General features: G+C 37.8%; 1 protein-coding gene across 4 annotated transcripts in view; it reads right to left on the reverse strand.

The window, feature by feature from the left end:
* SMOC2 (SPARC related modular calcium binding 2) overlaps positions 1-15374 on the reverse strand; it is a gene marked incomplete at its 3' end in the record, with an annotated part of 147526 nt that overhangs the window by 24182 nt on the left and 107970 nt on the right. For all 4 annotated transcript variants that reach the window (XM_082305895.1, XM_082305894.1, XM_082305893.1 and 1 more), the window contains exon 9: positions 14224-14306. In XM_082305895.1, coding sequence (XP_082162021.1) covers positions 14224-14306 — 83 coding nt within the window. The remainder of the gene's footprint in view (positions 1-14223; positions 14307-15374) is intronic.

Consider the following 15374-nt stretch of genomic DNA (forward strand, 5'->3'; position numbering starts at 1 on the left):
TAAATATTTTAGAGAGTTTTAAAACATTTTATTAGGACTATTGTTTATATCCTTCCAGCTCTTTCTTTGATACTGTGAATTCAGCTATACAGATCTCAGAGGGAGATAAAAATCCTAACTAATAAAATACTTCTCTAAATAACTTAAAATTGACTTTCTGCATTCAAAGCCTAATGGATCAAGTACCAGATATATTGAAAAATTTCCAAGGGTGGAAATATGTGCTACATATCTTAATGGAAAACCAGGAATCTTCTCTTTTCAGTAGTTCAGAGATCTCGTTTCATGACCATTTAAATATTAATTCTCTGAACTGAAATTAAGTGGATGGAAATCTCCAGCATACATGAAGGAGGAACTCCTTTTAGTCACTGGTGTTTATTTAGATGCATACATACACGCACAACTAATGGAGATTTTTATGATGCCTTCCTGCTTGAAATGTTGAAAATGAAAGACACATAGGAATAATGGCAAGTGAGATTGTAGAAGTGAGTGCCAAATGCAATTTATGTGTTAAATCCAAAATGTAGTATATTCTTTTTACCACCAGATATATAATATATATAATACAGCTAACTACATAGTTGAATATGCCAGTCAATAGCTATGCCTAGATTTTGCAGAGAGCTAGCTAAATTTTTCAAACTCCAGGTTTATTTTCTGTGAACAAATCTGACCAGGTCTAGTAAACATTTTCTGTTATAACTGCGGATGCCTACAAAACCTAGGAACTCTTTGCGTATCGGTACTTCTCCCCGTTATAAAATTCACAGCACAGAAGGGTCTGTAGTGATGAATAAGTCATAAAAAAGCTGATGAATATTCACTCTGATTCTTAAATGAATTTGATTCAATAACCTTTGTTTTGCATTTAACTGTGTTCCAAAGCTAATTTCAAGTTTGATTGCTACCAGCAAATCTGGATTATGTACTCAAAGAACACAAAATTCAAACTCCTAAGGATGGATTCTGTAACACTCCAGTTAGGGAATAGGAGTAGTAGCCTGGGACTGAAAAACCCTGACTTTCCACAGGTTCTGAGTGCCTGCATTTCATTTAGCAATCAGATACTACATAGCACATAGAATATCAAGGGTTATGGAACCAACCTAAACCTTCGTCCTACAAATACTTATGCCTGGGCTTAACTTTACAACCGCATGTAAAGGTTCCTTTGATTTCAATGGGTCTAATCACAAGAAGAATGTGAGTAAGTGTTTGCAGGATTATGGTTCAGCAGGTCATGAATTGTATTTTAGGAATATTTACAATTAATTGCTTGTGGATGACTCACAGAGCAAGAGGCTTTACCAGAAGACATTTATAGACAGCAAACAAATTCAAGAACTTCACAAGTGTAAAGGGCAAAATTTGTGAATATTTCCCAAAATTATTCATGGATTTTTGCCATATGCTAACATCAGGAATCTATGAACAGTAGTACTCCTGCTGAGCTATAGAGAAGCAAATTTCTGAATCTTGTGAAGCATTCTGAATCCTTTGAAAGAATTCCCAGATGTTTGTATGGAGTAACTTCATTTCCTCCTCAAGGGCTTTCAGTTGTGGAGGCCTACAAGTTGCCTTGAGCGCGAGGAGTAATATCATGTATTTGAAAACCATTGAGATAGTCTTGTATACACTGTCATCTTTGTGAACAAGAATATTTGTTCTACATCTCTTCACTGAGCCCAGAGAAATGCATTCTCCGCTGTCTAAATACCTGATGCAAAAAGAGACCTGGAGGAAAGCCAGCTGGCTTAAGCTCAGCCAGTGTGAAACGGAGGTGACACATGTTGGCAGACTGAAGCACTTTGAGGAATTGGCAGGAACTTTCACTGCCTCTTCAGTTGATGGCATCTGTCCACCCATTGTCCAACTGGCTTTGCAATCAGCTAGACTGTAAATTTGGCAGGGATCATCTTGTTATTCTGTGTTTGCACAGTGCCCAGAACACTGGGATCCCAGACTCCTGCATGACTAGGAGGACATAACCTGGCATCACCTTTGAGCCTCAGCTGGAAACTCTGCTTAATACTGGTATTTAACTTTCTAAAATAAAGTCAACCTCAGTGAAAGCATGCAACACTGATTGTGTCTTTTATACCGGTGACCAGTTCCACTGGTCTTCTCAGGTAAGCCATGCCAGTATCTAGAAAACATGAGCATCGAATATACTCTCTGATTATCCAGAGATAGCCTTTTTCTCAAAAGTAAGTGAACAGAAAGATTAATGCAGCAGGCTAAAATCTAAATATTTTCTTCAGAAAAATATACCTACTGATGTGAGATCAGAGTATCAACAATTTTGACTTTATCATCTTTTTCATTTTCCTTGACAAGTGAGCTAAACTCATTGCTTGACACTTTCAGTCATTACTCAGCAGCCAAAACTGCTGTTATTTCTCTATTATACATTAAATTACTCAAAATGTTAGGAAGTGGGAAGTCTTGCATTGGCTTAATTTTTCACAAGCCCTAACCTCATAACTCTGCTTGGATTGCAAAACGTCACTGTTTGATACAAAACAAAAATTACTAGAGTGGTTCATTATCAGTCCAGGGTATTTTCAAAGTTGCTGGGAACTGAAAATCCCACTGAACTCACTGGCACGTAAGTGCTCGTTTTATTTGAAAACTGGAACACTTCTCCAAGCGATTAAATGCAAAGAATAAATGCCTAACCATTGTTGTTCCCTCTTGAAAATATAGCTGCAGATATACGTTTATTCAGAAATTGAAATATTTATATTTTTCTGTCCATAAATTCAACATGAGAGCTGTTCCTGCCAGATAATCAAGGAGAACCTGTGTCCAAGTATGAAAACACAACAAAGCAAGATAGCCGTTTTGCAGGGAACAGCCGTACAAATCAATGGCATGTTTTTATTCAGTTTATACTCTATCAAATGGAAAGTGAGATGCCCATACCATGCGTCTTAGAGGAAATAGTGTCTTATGCGACTCCCACTTGCTGTCATGATAAGTTTCAGGTGTCGTTTTTCATTATGGTTACAGCCCTGGCAGACTAAAAGGTTTTCACCTTTTTCAATTAAGTCATATGAGTTTTTCCTGCCATCTTTCAGCTTGCGAGATGATAATGATTGCAGGCATTCTGGCAGAAAACACTGAGCTTATTCTACATCAATCTTCCCCTCTCTTATGTTGTTTTTTCTACTCCTCACCCAAGAACTGCAATCCAGTTGCCCCAAGTTATTATGAGATACCTCTCCCATGTCTTCACTGTACCAGAAATTATTTCAAGATTTTTTTAAATGCATTTCTTGAAGCTTAGTAGCTTTAGGAATACAGCATCAAAGTTTGTTCAATGAGGGCAAATATTTTAATCCCTTTTAGGTTCCAATGTGATCAAAGTTTCACCCTACTTATGCTAGAATCTTATACCGGGCACAGACAATACCTCAGTATCTATAGTCATGTACTTATAAACAGCCATTTTAAAAGGGTCTGAAGTATTTTCATTGTAAACTTGAGACTTCTTTTGAAAGCAAGTATCTTGATTTTCTTAATACTCACATATATTTTCCACAGGGCCCTTGCTAAATGAAAAAGAGATGTTCAACATGCACTGTTTTGCACTTTCTTTTGGATTTCTTGATTAGGCTAATCTCTGCATCAAAACATTTTACGTAAATTCATTTCCTTCTTCTTGGTATTAGAAAAAAAAGAATAAAGATAAAAGGAGAGTAAACATAATGATCAGTAGAAAGGAAGGGCTCACAGCTCTCAATTCTAGAGCATCTCTGTTTATCCCCAGGGAGAGCTAAACACTACGTGCTTTTGAGCAGCTGAATGCTGACCAACAGAAATCTCTCGAAGTACAGAGTATTAGTCCATGCACAGAGGCTCGGGGCTTGTCATCAGTAAGCAGGGCCGAGCAGTCTACATGAAGTGCTGGTTTAAGGAGAATGAAATTTAAGATTTCATTACACCAAATTGGTTTCAGGGGGCCATTAGTCATTCCTCTCCCCCTCCCACTGACCCGATATCCACAGTGCAGGTAATATTCCAAATGCTTGTCTTAAGTAAGATAAAGGAGTATCTGAAAAAATGCCATTTTTCAAACAGATGCTCTCATACCTTATTAGTATTGTCAGACTTATTTCCCTGCTAAAAGCACTTCAGAGTGGAACAGTGCAAGAAAAAATGTTGCTGCATGACCCAATCTCAGCTGAGTACCATTGACCACGGCAGAGACAAAGCCAGGCTGTATCTCACTGCTTCAAAAAAAGCTATCAAAATATATTCAGCTACTGATGTCAGTCATTCTTGCTCCCTCTACAGTCAATGGAGACAGGCACTCCCAGAAAAAGACTCAACCTAAAACAGATACCAATGGGACACAGAGACATAATTCTAGCATAAGGATCTGAACTCACTGAATATTTATATATCAAAATCTCTATTCTACTTTTAAACATTACAAAAATGACTATTTCCTTGAATGGGTAAGAATGAATGCCTTGAGCATTTTTTCCCCCTCTTTGGTGTGATGACTACAAGCCTACAATAGATTTTCCTACTCTGCTGAGTGTGGTTTGACTAGTAACGCACTCTGAGTTTCATCCAGGAGGGCTGTGTAGTATATCTTCTTGTTACAGGCTAATCTGCCATGGCATTACAAAGTCTGCCCAAACTTTCACTGACTTGCAAGACAGCATTTGCTTTTAGGTAGGAGGTTCACTGTTTTGATGATTGTTAATGGGTGGGATCCTTCCTAGAAGCAGCTCAGAGATATCCAAGCAAAATTACACCATGTGGAGGTACAGAGCTGTTAAATATAAGCACAGATTTATAGAGAGGTTAGAAAATTTTTGGTAAAAGACAAAAAAAAATATTAACCCTCTCTAAATCAGTTCCATGAGTTAATAATGCTCATGATAATGAGATTGTTATCCATGATGCTGTTCAGTTTTTTAAAAGAAAAAGAAAAACATATGTGTTCATCCACAGCTTTTTCATTGCTGGATTTAGAACACTATGTATTAAATTATGGATTAAATGTATGGATCAAAATGGATAGATAAAATAAAAGTAGGAATTAAAATATCTTTCTGAAATGTCTTTTTTTCAGCTTTACTGAAATTTTATGGTGAAACAGGCTTCACAGTTTATTACTTCTCACTGAGGGGAAAACAAATATGTGTATTTTTTAAATATATATATGTGTGTGTGTGTGTATGTATGTATATATACATTCACTCCAAAGTAATCATTTCCCTAGTAAAGATGGAAGAAAAGGGTCCATCTTTATCAGAATCTGTGGCAAAATCATCAAGTGCAGGGGGTAGCATTTGTCTATGTATTTACATCATCGATGAGCGTAAACCAACACAGCTTCATGAGGGTCAGTGAAACTTTTCTGTGCACTCAGACTTAGCAAAGGCATTTCTGGGGGGAAGCAGTCTCTCACTTAATCATTCTTTTGCCCAGAAGACAAAAATACACAACCAGAAACTTATTTGGAGAGTGCTGGTGCAGAGACAGTGACTGTACAGCTGCTGGGTGGCAACCTCCCGGGAAGCCAGCCAGCCACAGGAGAACATGCCTTTCTGTCATGTGTCCCCTGGAGGTGTCCCACTGCAGGGACTTTCTCATCTCCCACTGAGAGCAGGACCCAATGGTACAGAGCAGCACAGCAGGCGAGGCTGCTGTACTTAACAAGGGATTTGGCTGGAAAGGGAGGACAGCAACAAGTGAGGTGAGAAACCGAATTTATATTCTTTGGCACAGCCTCCAGCACTTTTTTTAATGCTGAGAAGCAAATGAAGTCAGTGTTTATTGGTCCTAATGTAGCCTTTTAAAATAAACATAAAATTATAGGTTAATATTAAATAGTGCAATGAATGAAATGCTATTGCTGAGCCAGTAACATCACCTTTAATTAGCCAGCTTTTCTCTTTTGCTAGCTGTGACACAGCTGTGTCTTTCACTGGTGCTTTACTAGTAGCTCAAATGCTTTCATTGTAATTTTTTTAAACAAATTCACACATAACTGGAAGTTACAGCAGCTCTTAAGTTATGTGCTTGAGCATTTTTTTTGTTTCGGATATTAATATTTCTGCTTTGGGGTGGGGGGAAGATATTGTTTTGTTAAGAAATTACTGCAAATTGAGGCAAAAATAAAGCAACACGAAGAACTGTGGCCAGACCATTAGTAATTAAAGACAGGATGGGGAGATGGACAGAGGAGGGTGTGCAGGAAATAAATGTGATCTGCAGAGCCTTGAAAAATATCTTGCAGGCCTTCCTTCCTCTGGAGCAAAACTGCCCGCTGGGAGACTACAATATAATCATGTAGCCAGACAATAGGGTAATAATATTGAAGCTACTAAATCCAAAATCCCAAGCAAACTGCTGTAGGTTAAGGAGACAGAGTCCTCTTTGGAGGTTCAGCTGCTCTGAAGCCATGGTAGCAGCCTCAGGACTTACTGCTGCAGACCTCCCTCTTTATACAGAGGTTTGACCAGCAGACCTACGTCGTCGTGAGAAGTACTGCCATAGCCCAACGTCCTCGCCAGGCCACCACTACTCAGTACTCGCATAACCTCTTGTGTTACAGTGTGGGCACCCTGACTGAGCCAGCGCTTGCGATACCAGCCTGTGTGCTGCATGCGGCCCCCTCTTCCCACCCACCATGTGCGCTGGCGTTGCATTAACCTTACTGCGCTGCCGACATGCAGATCTCCTCTCTGATACCCACATCTTTGGCCGGTCAGCATCCCCCACCGCCACTGACTCAGGCTGCCAGCACAGGGTAATTGCAGTGGACTGTAACATGTGGAAAGAGGTCTTCACCAAGCTGTTACTAACTTACACCAAGCCTACAGTACTGGAAAGGCATCCAGGTGCTCAGGACAGCACTTTCCAGCAGAGGGCTGAAAAGTCGGCTTCTGCCTGCAGCCCCATACATTAGAGGAGATAGGTACTGCTTTGGAAGGGGAAGAAGCCATTCCCCTGCCTCCCCCAGCACTACCGGGCTGAGGAGGAGTGAGCCTGGCCCTCCAGCACCCCCCTGCACTTCGCTGTTGAGCCTCCCCTCTCCCATCCTCCCTGCAGGCCATGCCAGGCTCCAGGCAGGTCCCCTCCTTCATCCTTGCCATTCAGTTCTGCCATCGCTGCCGTGAAGGTTCACACCGGCTTTGCACCAACATTTCCTGGTCATAGTTCAAACACTTAACCAGGCAGGTCTGCTCCACGTAGAGCCTTTTTGCCAAGTATCTCTTGGTAAATAAAGCAGTACAGGGCTCAGGACAATAGCTACAGGCTCATTCAAAACAGCCAGCAACTTCAAATGGTTGTTTGACAACTTGGAGCTTTAGGATTCAATAGCAGAAAAGGATATTTTAAGTATTAGCTCATGCAGCCAAAAAGCTGGTTACATCATAAAAATATAATTCTTTTAAATCACAGCTCAGTGAAGAAAGTTACATGCCAATTGACCTAACAATTTGAAGCTCATGAGAAGCTCATGTATATAATCTGCATTATGATCATAAATACTCAATTACTTAACTGATACCTTTAAAAACAAGCGAAGTTTTAGTCATTCAAATGTTTAAGAATAGGTAGTACGGTAAGATTAGTTTCTACTCAGTGTCGGTACCGGACTACACAGAGGAAACGAAGAAAAGTGTGAAACTACAGTAAGCAAGATGAGGCAGATGAGTGGTGGTACCTCAGCGTTTTAGCCGAGAAATAGTCTGGCACCTTATGAAATCTGATGTGCCCACGGTCAGAAGTGGAGCAACTGTAGAAGTATAATGGAACATACCTCAAAAGGAAAAGCAGTTAAGCCTCTATCACTTTCTTTTTTTTAAAGATGCCTTTGAAGTGAGACACTTTATATGATGGCTGTTTGGCTGTGGGTCTTGCATCATTGTGGTTTGAGCATTTCCAATTATTTCTCTTTGACTTTGGAAAAAGAAGATGCACTGCCAACAACCAAAAGCAAACTGTACTTATCCACACATAATTCACCCATAACTTAAATCATGAGTTTTGCTCCACAAAATTTAAACTGTTCAGGGTCAGTGCTGGATTATCCCATCAGAAACACAGTAAGTAAAGCCATTACAATAGGAAGAAAATTGGGCAGCTAGAATACTTTTGTTTCTCATAAGTAACACAAATGTGAAATAAACAAATGACTTAAACAGCTCTCATGCATGATTTTCAGGAGAAAATATTAACTGCCAAGGTTAAACTAAGCTTATGAAGATCCATAGGACAAAACAACAGCTGAGAACAGAGTCACTAGCAGGATGTGAAATCAGAAAGCAACCTGTAGTTCAACATAACCATATTTAAGGAAGAGTTTTAAGGGAATTTTTTTTGTTATTAAGTAAGTTGATTGACTATATAAGGGACATGCATTAAGGCATTTCAATTAAGTAATATTTTAACATTCTTAGCTTGACTTAAACTGTAGACCATCACAGTACCAGCACAGCGATCAGCAGAGCTTAGGCCCTGGACTGAAAGCACTGGTTTGTGGTTTTGGGTTCGGAGGAGGAAGGGGCAGTGGTCTCTACTCTTGCCCAAACTGAGAATTCGAAATCTGTCTCATAGAGGCTGAGCAAAGATGCCAGTTTTTCTAATTTGGCTCTTTCTTGTTTCACTGAATAAACCCTAGACATTCAAAATGGAAACCTTTCAGATGCTTATTAACTCAGTGCTATCGAAACCCCGAAATATTCATCTTTTTGGAGAAATGCTCTAGGATTGAAAATTGTAATGAGAAGCTTCTGAAGTGAGGCTTTTCAGAGAGCTGCAGGATTGTCAGGAAGGACAAAAATAAGAGTGAAATGCTGACCTTATTTCACCAGTAGAAATCTACAGTAACTTCAATGCAATTGATGCATTCTACCGGATTCCAGCTGGGTTAATTGAGATCAGCATCTCAGGAAAAGGAAATATTCAACAGTGAAGAGCTATGCTATTTTGAGAAAACAAAAAAGGGAGACTTTCAGGACTTTTAGTAGATGGACTTACTGAATCTGCACATTCATTCAAGTCAGTAGATTATATTACTGTTACAGTTTATAAGGCACTGTCATTTCCAAACTACAGTCTCCCCTCCCAAATTATCCTTTTGTATGAGAGGAAGTATCACAACTACAGGAATTTCAAAAAACATACTGTGCTAAAGAAAAGGAGAAACTTAAACAAACCAAAATGAAATGTAAACAAAATTAGTAGTCTGACTTAAAGCCACGAAAACCATAGAAACCCAGCAAAGTCTGAAAATCCAGATTGATATTGTGTCCCTCTCTCAAGCTTGTGTGCCTTTTACTCATTTGGAATTCTTTTTTTTTTTTTTTCTCTCCACAAAAGATAAGGGTTATCCTAATTAAAGAATGTTGCGTGAATGAAATCACATTTCCCATAATACTTTTCAAATTTTTCCACTTACTTACTTTTCAAATTTCAGGTCTTGGTAATGAAAATTATATTATAGGAAAAACAGATAAATTCCCAGGTTAAGTAAGAATACAAAAATCTTAAACTATATGAAGGATTATCCAAAGTTTATTCAGCCCTCACGCACAGTGGAGCCTAAAACAGAGCCTTGCATTCGATGCATACTTTTTAAATAAGAAAAAGATTTGCCCTTGAGGCAAATTAGCTGAGTGGTCTGGCACTGTCTCAGTGTGCTATCACGTCTTGCTGTCTTACATATCCGAGTCCCTTTCTTCCGGGTTGCTTAGAGCAGAGACAAGTCTGGCTTTATGAACAGGTAGCTTATCCATTGTCTAAGGCACTGGTCTCCAAAGTGGGGTGCACATAGCCCAGAGCAGGCCAAGACAATCAATTGGAATGCAAGAAGAAAATATTTTGTACTATTAATAAATAAAATTAAAAAAAAAAAATTGTGTTTATTTCATCCTTTTTTAATTTCTATATTTGGGTATGTTTTACAATGTACTTAGTATATTAGTACAGTAGTACATCTATGTAATTTATAAACAAATATACATCTATTGAGGGTGTGTGCTGGAAAATATTTTACTGATTGTTAAAAAACAATCAATACATATAATGCCTGAAAATACCTTCAGCCATAGACCCAGCCTGAAAAAATACAGTTCTAGGAACTGATAATTCTTCAGCCTTGCTGAATTTGACCTATTGCCACTCATGATTTTAGGAAAATAGAGGGGCACCCACACGTCATTTCATCATGCTATAGGTTTAGCTTAACTAGCCTTCGTGCTATACCCTTTTAAATGCTCTTGACCAGCTTGTGTAGAAAACTGAATTTCTGTTTAACACGCCAGTTATCCAAAAGTCTGAAATAAACCATTCAAGACGCTTTACAGCGTCTATTACAGAATATCTCTGTTCATCACAGGGCTTTCATTTTACTGTATAATATAGAGGAGAACAAAAGGTCAAAATACGAATGTTTGAAAACTCTGACCGTGAGAAAAGTAAAAAACCCTTCTGTTTCCCCAGTGTGTGACATTCTCTAGACTCTTTTTTGGGTTCATTTTCATTATCTCAGAATAACTAGTTTCTGAGAAGGATCAAAACCACAAGTGACCTCAGAAAAATGCTTTGGCTTTAAAAAAAGGACTAGAAATCTAATGGGAAGGATTATTATTACATAACTTCCAGTCCAAGCTAACAGATGCAGGTGACTTAGGTCGTTCTTACAAACATTAGATTAGTCTTCAATTTCAGATGCTTTATAATAAGTTACCCTTAGGATGTGAGGATATTCTTAGCTCGGTTTAAACCAGTGGGAATTTTGCAATAGATTCCAAGGGGCCCTTACCTTCTACAATTTTGCCTTAACAAGATATGAGTGTTTGCCAAAAACTGCATCTTGATTCATTTGCAAATTATTTTTAAAAGTATTTGGCTTAACTTGTAATGGGTTCAAATTTTCAGGTGGTATAAATCAGCATACCTGCAGAACTATACCAATTTAATCCACCTGAGGATGTACCAGTGGGGTTTATCCTGTTGAAGATCATTCATAGCAGTAAAGTAATTGTTTTAAAATCTTCCTGGTTTTACATGGTAGGCAGTCACAGCAGTTTCACCCAGGGCTACTGCATTTTTGTGTAAGTTGCAAATCAAGCAAACCCATCCATTCAAAAACGTATTATTCCTCGAAAGTAAGTACATAATTAACCTACATTTTTTATTCAGTCCTGGCATCACTCAGCAATCAGATGCAGTATTTAAATTTAGACAACACAAATGCAAACATGCCTTTGCAACACTGCTTACAATAGAGAAACTTTGAGTAACAATGGTTCATTTCTACTAAGAACTTGATTTGTATTAGCCATTTGTGCAACTTTACCTGTTACTTTATAACAACTAGCCACACCTGTGCAAGATTCTTTTTCAGCCTCCTTTTTTCAAAAAACTCATGTCGTTTTTACTTGATACAATGTTTGTCTGATAAGAGAGAAATTTGGCAGTTGAGGACTTGAGCATTTAATAGACTAGTTAAGAGAGAGAAAAGAGAAAGCCTTAAGGGAGAGAAAGAAAAATAAACACAACTGCAACTGTGAAGCAACCTCTTCCCCCTCTTCTATAGGCATGTACTTACTTAATCCATGCTGCTGCAGAGTAGAAGAGAAAGGTTTTTCTAGCATACCCATAGGTATTTATGAAATGTTAGGAAACTTTGGTATTTGCTTTATCTTAAAATAATATAAAGTATTTAGAAGTTGAAGATTAAGCAATGTAAGATATGGGAGAGCAAATCCATGTCATATATAATAATTTGTGATAAATATGAGCTCACGTTGCTTCAGTGGGTTGTTGGACTAAAGCTCACATAATGCAAAATACCATAAAGTAGAAAGACAAAATCAAAAGACCATTGCCTAACCATGAAAATTAATTTACCAGGTAGGGATTTACAGCATGGAAAGTTCTTATTAATTGTTTCAGTGGCAAAGTATCTTGACTTTGGATAAATCTTAATTGCTGTACTGTAAAAAAGCACTACCAATTTGGATAAGAAATAGAAAACTTAAAGCCCTTCACCTGCCCATCCTCCCTCTAAGATTCCAGTTAGCAGATGCTTCTTCAAAATTTCTAGCAAAAGGTAGACGTGACCAGCAAGTGATGTCTTTTAGTGCAAAAACTTGTTTCTTCAGCTTCTGCTCTGCTATACTCTCTTCTGAGTGCAAGTTCTTTCCACTCAGAAAAAACACACACGAAATCAAGTAATTATCCAAGTCTGTAACTATGCAAGTGCTATTTGAAATAAATTGTTGAAGATGGCCAACTTTCCATTGACTTTCATGGAGTAAGGTTTGTAAAATATGTCCCAAATTATCCCTGAAATACCTGCTAACTTCCCTGAAGTTATAATAGCAGTAAGTAACTTCAGTAAGCAAGCACTGACTAACGAAATGATGGATAAACATCATCAATCTGACTGTCAACAGAGGTGTATTTACCACTAAGTTTCATATATGTGAGGATTTATGTGGCACATATTGTTCTTGCTGAACTCTGTGAGCAGCTAAACAGCAAAACTGCAAGTCAAGCATGCTCCATCCCTTTTTCGTGAAGGAAGAGAAGTTGAGACAATTTGGTAAGAGCTGTGAAATTCATGCTCCAAGGTGAATTTTTAGTATAAATCACCTTTTCATCTCTTAGCATGTATACATGTTCAGTATCTTACGTGATAAGCCATAATGCAGAGTGAGTACCTCACTTATTCAACCCTGTCTCCCACTGTCTCTTTCATAAAGTAATCAAGATCTACCTAAAAAACTAACCAGATTTTCTGCCACATTACTAGTCCTTGTTGCCTCACTGCTTTAATAGCTGGAAATCACTTTACAGCTCCCAGGTGAAATTCATTCAGGGTAGTTCATACTTATGTTTCTTCTGCCAAAATTGTCACGGAGGAAAACAGTTTCTCTTCCTCATGGTCTCAGAGGTACAATATCACCTCTGGACCTTGTCTTGCTTGTCTAAATGAAGGAAATGCTAGCTGCTTTCTCTTGGAAAGTAGCTGCTTTCCCTGATACATTACTGCTACCTAACTTATCCCGTGTACCAATTTTCCTGAACACAGATGACCAGAATTGTACTCATAGGTCTAGATAAAATCCAGAAAAAATAACAGAGCTATCTAAAACGTCATGAATGTTTCCTTGTCTGCCTTGTCTGTCCTGTTCCTGTCAGTCTGTCCCATCATGCCTGGCTAGATATGTTTTTGGGTCACACTTGCCATTTTTACAGCCACAGTAACTGGACAGCTTACACTTAATCCTATGATTGACTTATTTCTATGTAGAACACAACATATAATTATATATGATATAATAACATAACAATCATATTTCTTACTTTTTTTTTATTATACCTTGTAATTAAATTTGTTTCATGACAGAGTTTTAATGTGTGCTTCATTCAATATGCATTTCAACACTGATGGGCATGTTTAGTTCAGAATTATTGTCTAGATGTTTCTCTGGGTGGCTAAACTGAAATATTTTTCATGACACAAAAAATCTGCCCACATTATTTGCTTGATTCTCATTCTTTACAATAGCTGACAGTAATTCTTAATTCCCTCATAACATGTGCAGTATCACTAAACCTGCTACACCTCAAGTTATTCAAACGTATTAAAAGGCCATTTCAAAAATGAAGCAAGTCTACTGACTTCTGTGTAGCTCAACTGTCCGGAGATAAGATCTCTCATATGTTTAAGTGTGAAAAAATGATAAATCTAATAAACACCCAGGTTTGTTCCTACAACAGAGAAGAATAAAATAATATTATTCTAAGGTAAACTGACAAGGGTACTCTTGGAAAAAAGTAAGTAGAAGATACATTTTTTAGATTGATTTGAAGACAGAGGCCAATTTCACATGGATTTTGCCAGAACAAGGATTATGAAGTACAGGTCAAATTATTCTGGACATATTTGCTGACTTCTCTGGTATGGCAACAGCAAGGAATAATTCCAGTAAGTAAATGTGACTGCCTTTAAACTACTGAGAAAAATGAACCTTACGTTCTCTGACAACATCCCAGGACCCATATTTACATACACTGTTCCAAAGTCAAAGACTTCAGTCAGTGGCAAATCAATATGGCAATATCTAAAAGATACTTTGTTTTGATATAGGGTAAGAAATTGCTTTCTAATTTATTGCAGTGAATAAACAAAGCACTGGAACGCATGAAACCAACTCTATCTGTTTCACTGACCTTGAAGCTGGCGTCCTTTGTACAAATCCTTTGTTTTGGTTGGGTGAGCTCTGGCACCATTGTCACACTTAGGTTGTTCATACCTAAAGAACAAACAGGGAGAGAATAAAACCAGCCAAGGTTAATTTGATTTTGAACTAATTTATTTCCAATTTTGTAGTCCAAATTAAACTTGTACCTTCTTCTATTCAGGGAATAAGCTTGTTTTTCATTCAGAAGGGGCAATGCAAATTCACCTGTCTATTTTCCACTTACTTCAAAGAAAGTAGCACATCTTTATTCTCCTGGGGATGACATCAAACTAAAAAATTATTATCTATTCCAAAGCCCATTCTAAAGGGAGGAAAACTGAAGAAGGAGAAAACTGTGGGAAATTGCTATAAAGTACTACATAATAAAAAATAAATTTGAAAAAAACAAAAAAACACAAAACCAAAACCAAAGTCTCCTCTCACCTATCAAATCAAAAAGCCATAAACAATATGACAGATTCTGACATCTGACACAATTCATGTTGGGAAAAACCAGAGAAGCAATTTCAAAATCACAGCAAGGCAGGAATTGTAGTTAGTTACTACTGCAGCTCTAAAGCCATGTGCTACTGTATCCTCTCCAAAAAAAATGTTAGTTTACATAAGAAGGGCTAACCATGAACAGCTAACATTTTGAACAAGAGTGAAGAACTGATAGGGTTTCCAGAAGGAAAGGAATTGGGCTGGAACAGCTTCAAATAGATTAGGAAAAAGACTGAATCCCCACCTGCTACTGGAATATTCTGGTTCCTCTATGCTTTCTGCGTTTACTTAAAGCCACTTTGTTAGTCCAGCTGGTAAGAAGAAACTCTGTGCTATTTGTACTTCTAACAAACATAGACTTATGCAACACTACTAGCAATATCTTTTATGTAAGACTGGGAGGCATGGGAGTATCTGCTGCTGAATCTGTTCTTTTTTCTTACAGTCCCACTATCGATGCATGGTGGCTTTTCACTCAGCTTGACACAATCTCACAATTTTACTTTCTCATTCTCCTAAAGTAGCTTGAAGCTGCAGAATTTAGTGTGTAACATTTCAGAGAAAGTTTTAATCCTCAGTTAAAAACACTTAGTAATATGACTTGTGTCTACATACGTGCATTTCCACATACATACC

This window comes from Platalea leucorodia, assembly GCF_965183815.1.
Source record: "Platalea leucorodia genome assembly, chromosome: 3".
Taxonomy (NCBI): Eukaryota; Metazoa; Chordata; class Aves; order Pelecaniformes; family Threskiornithidae; genus Platalea; species Platalea leucorodia.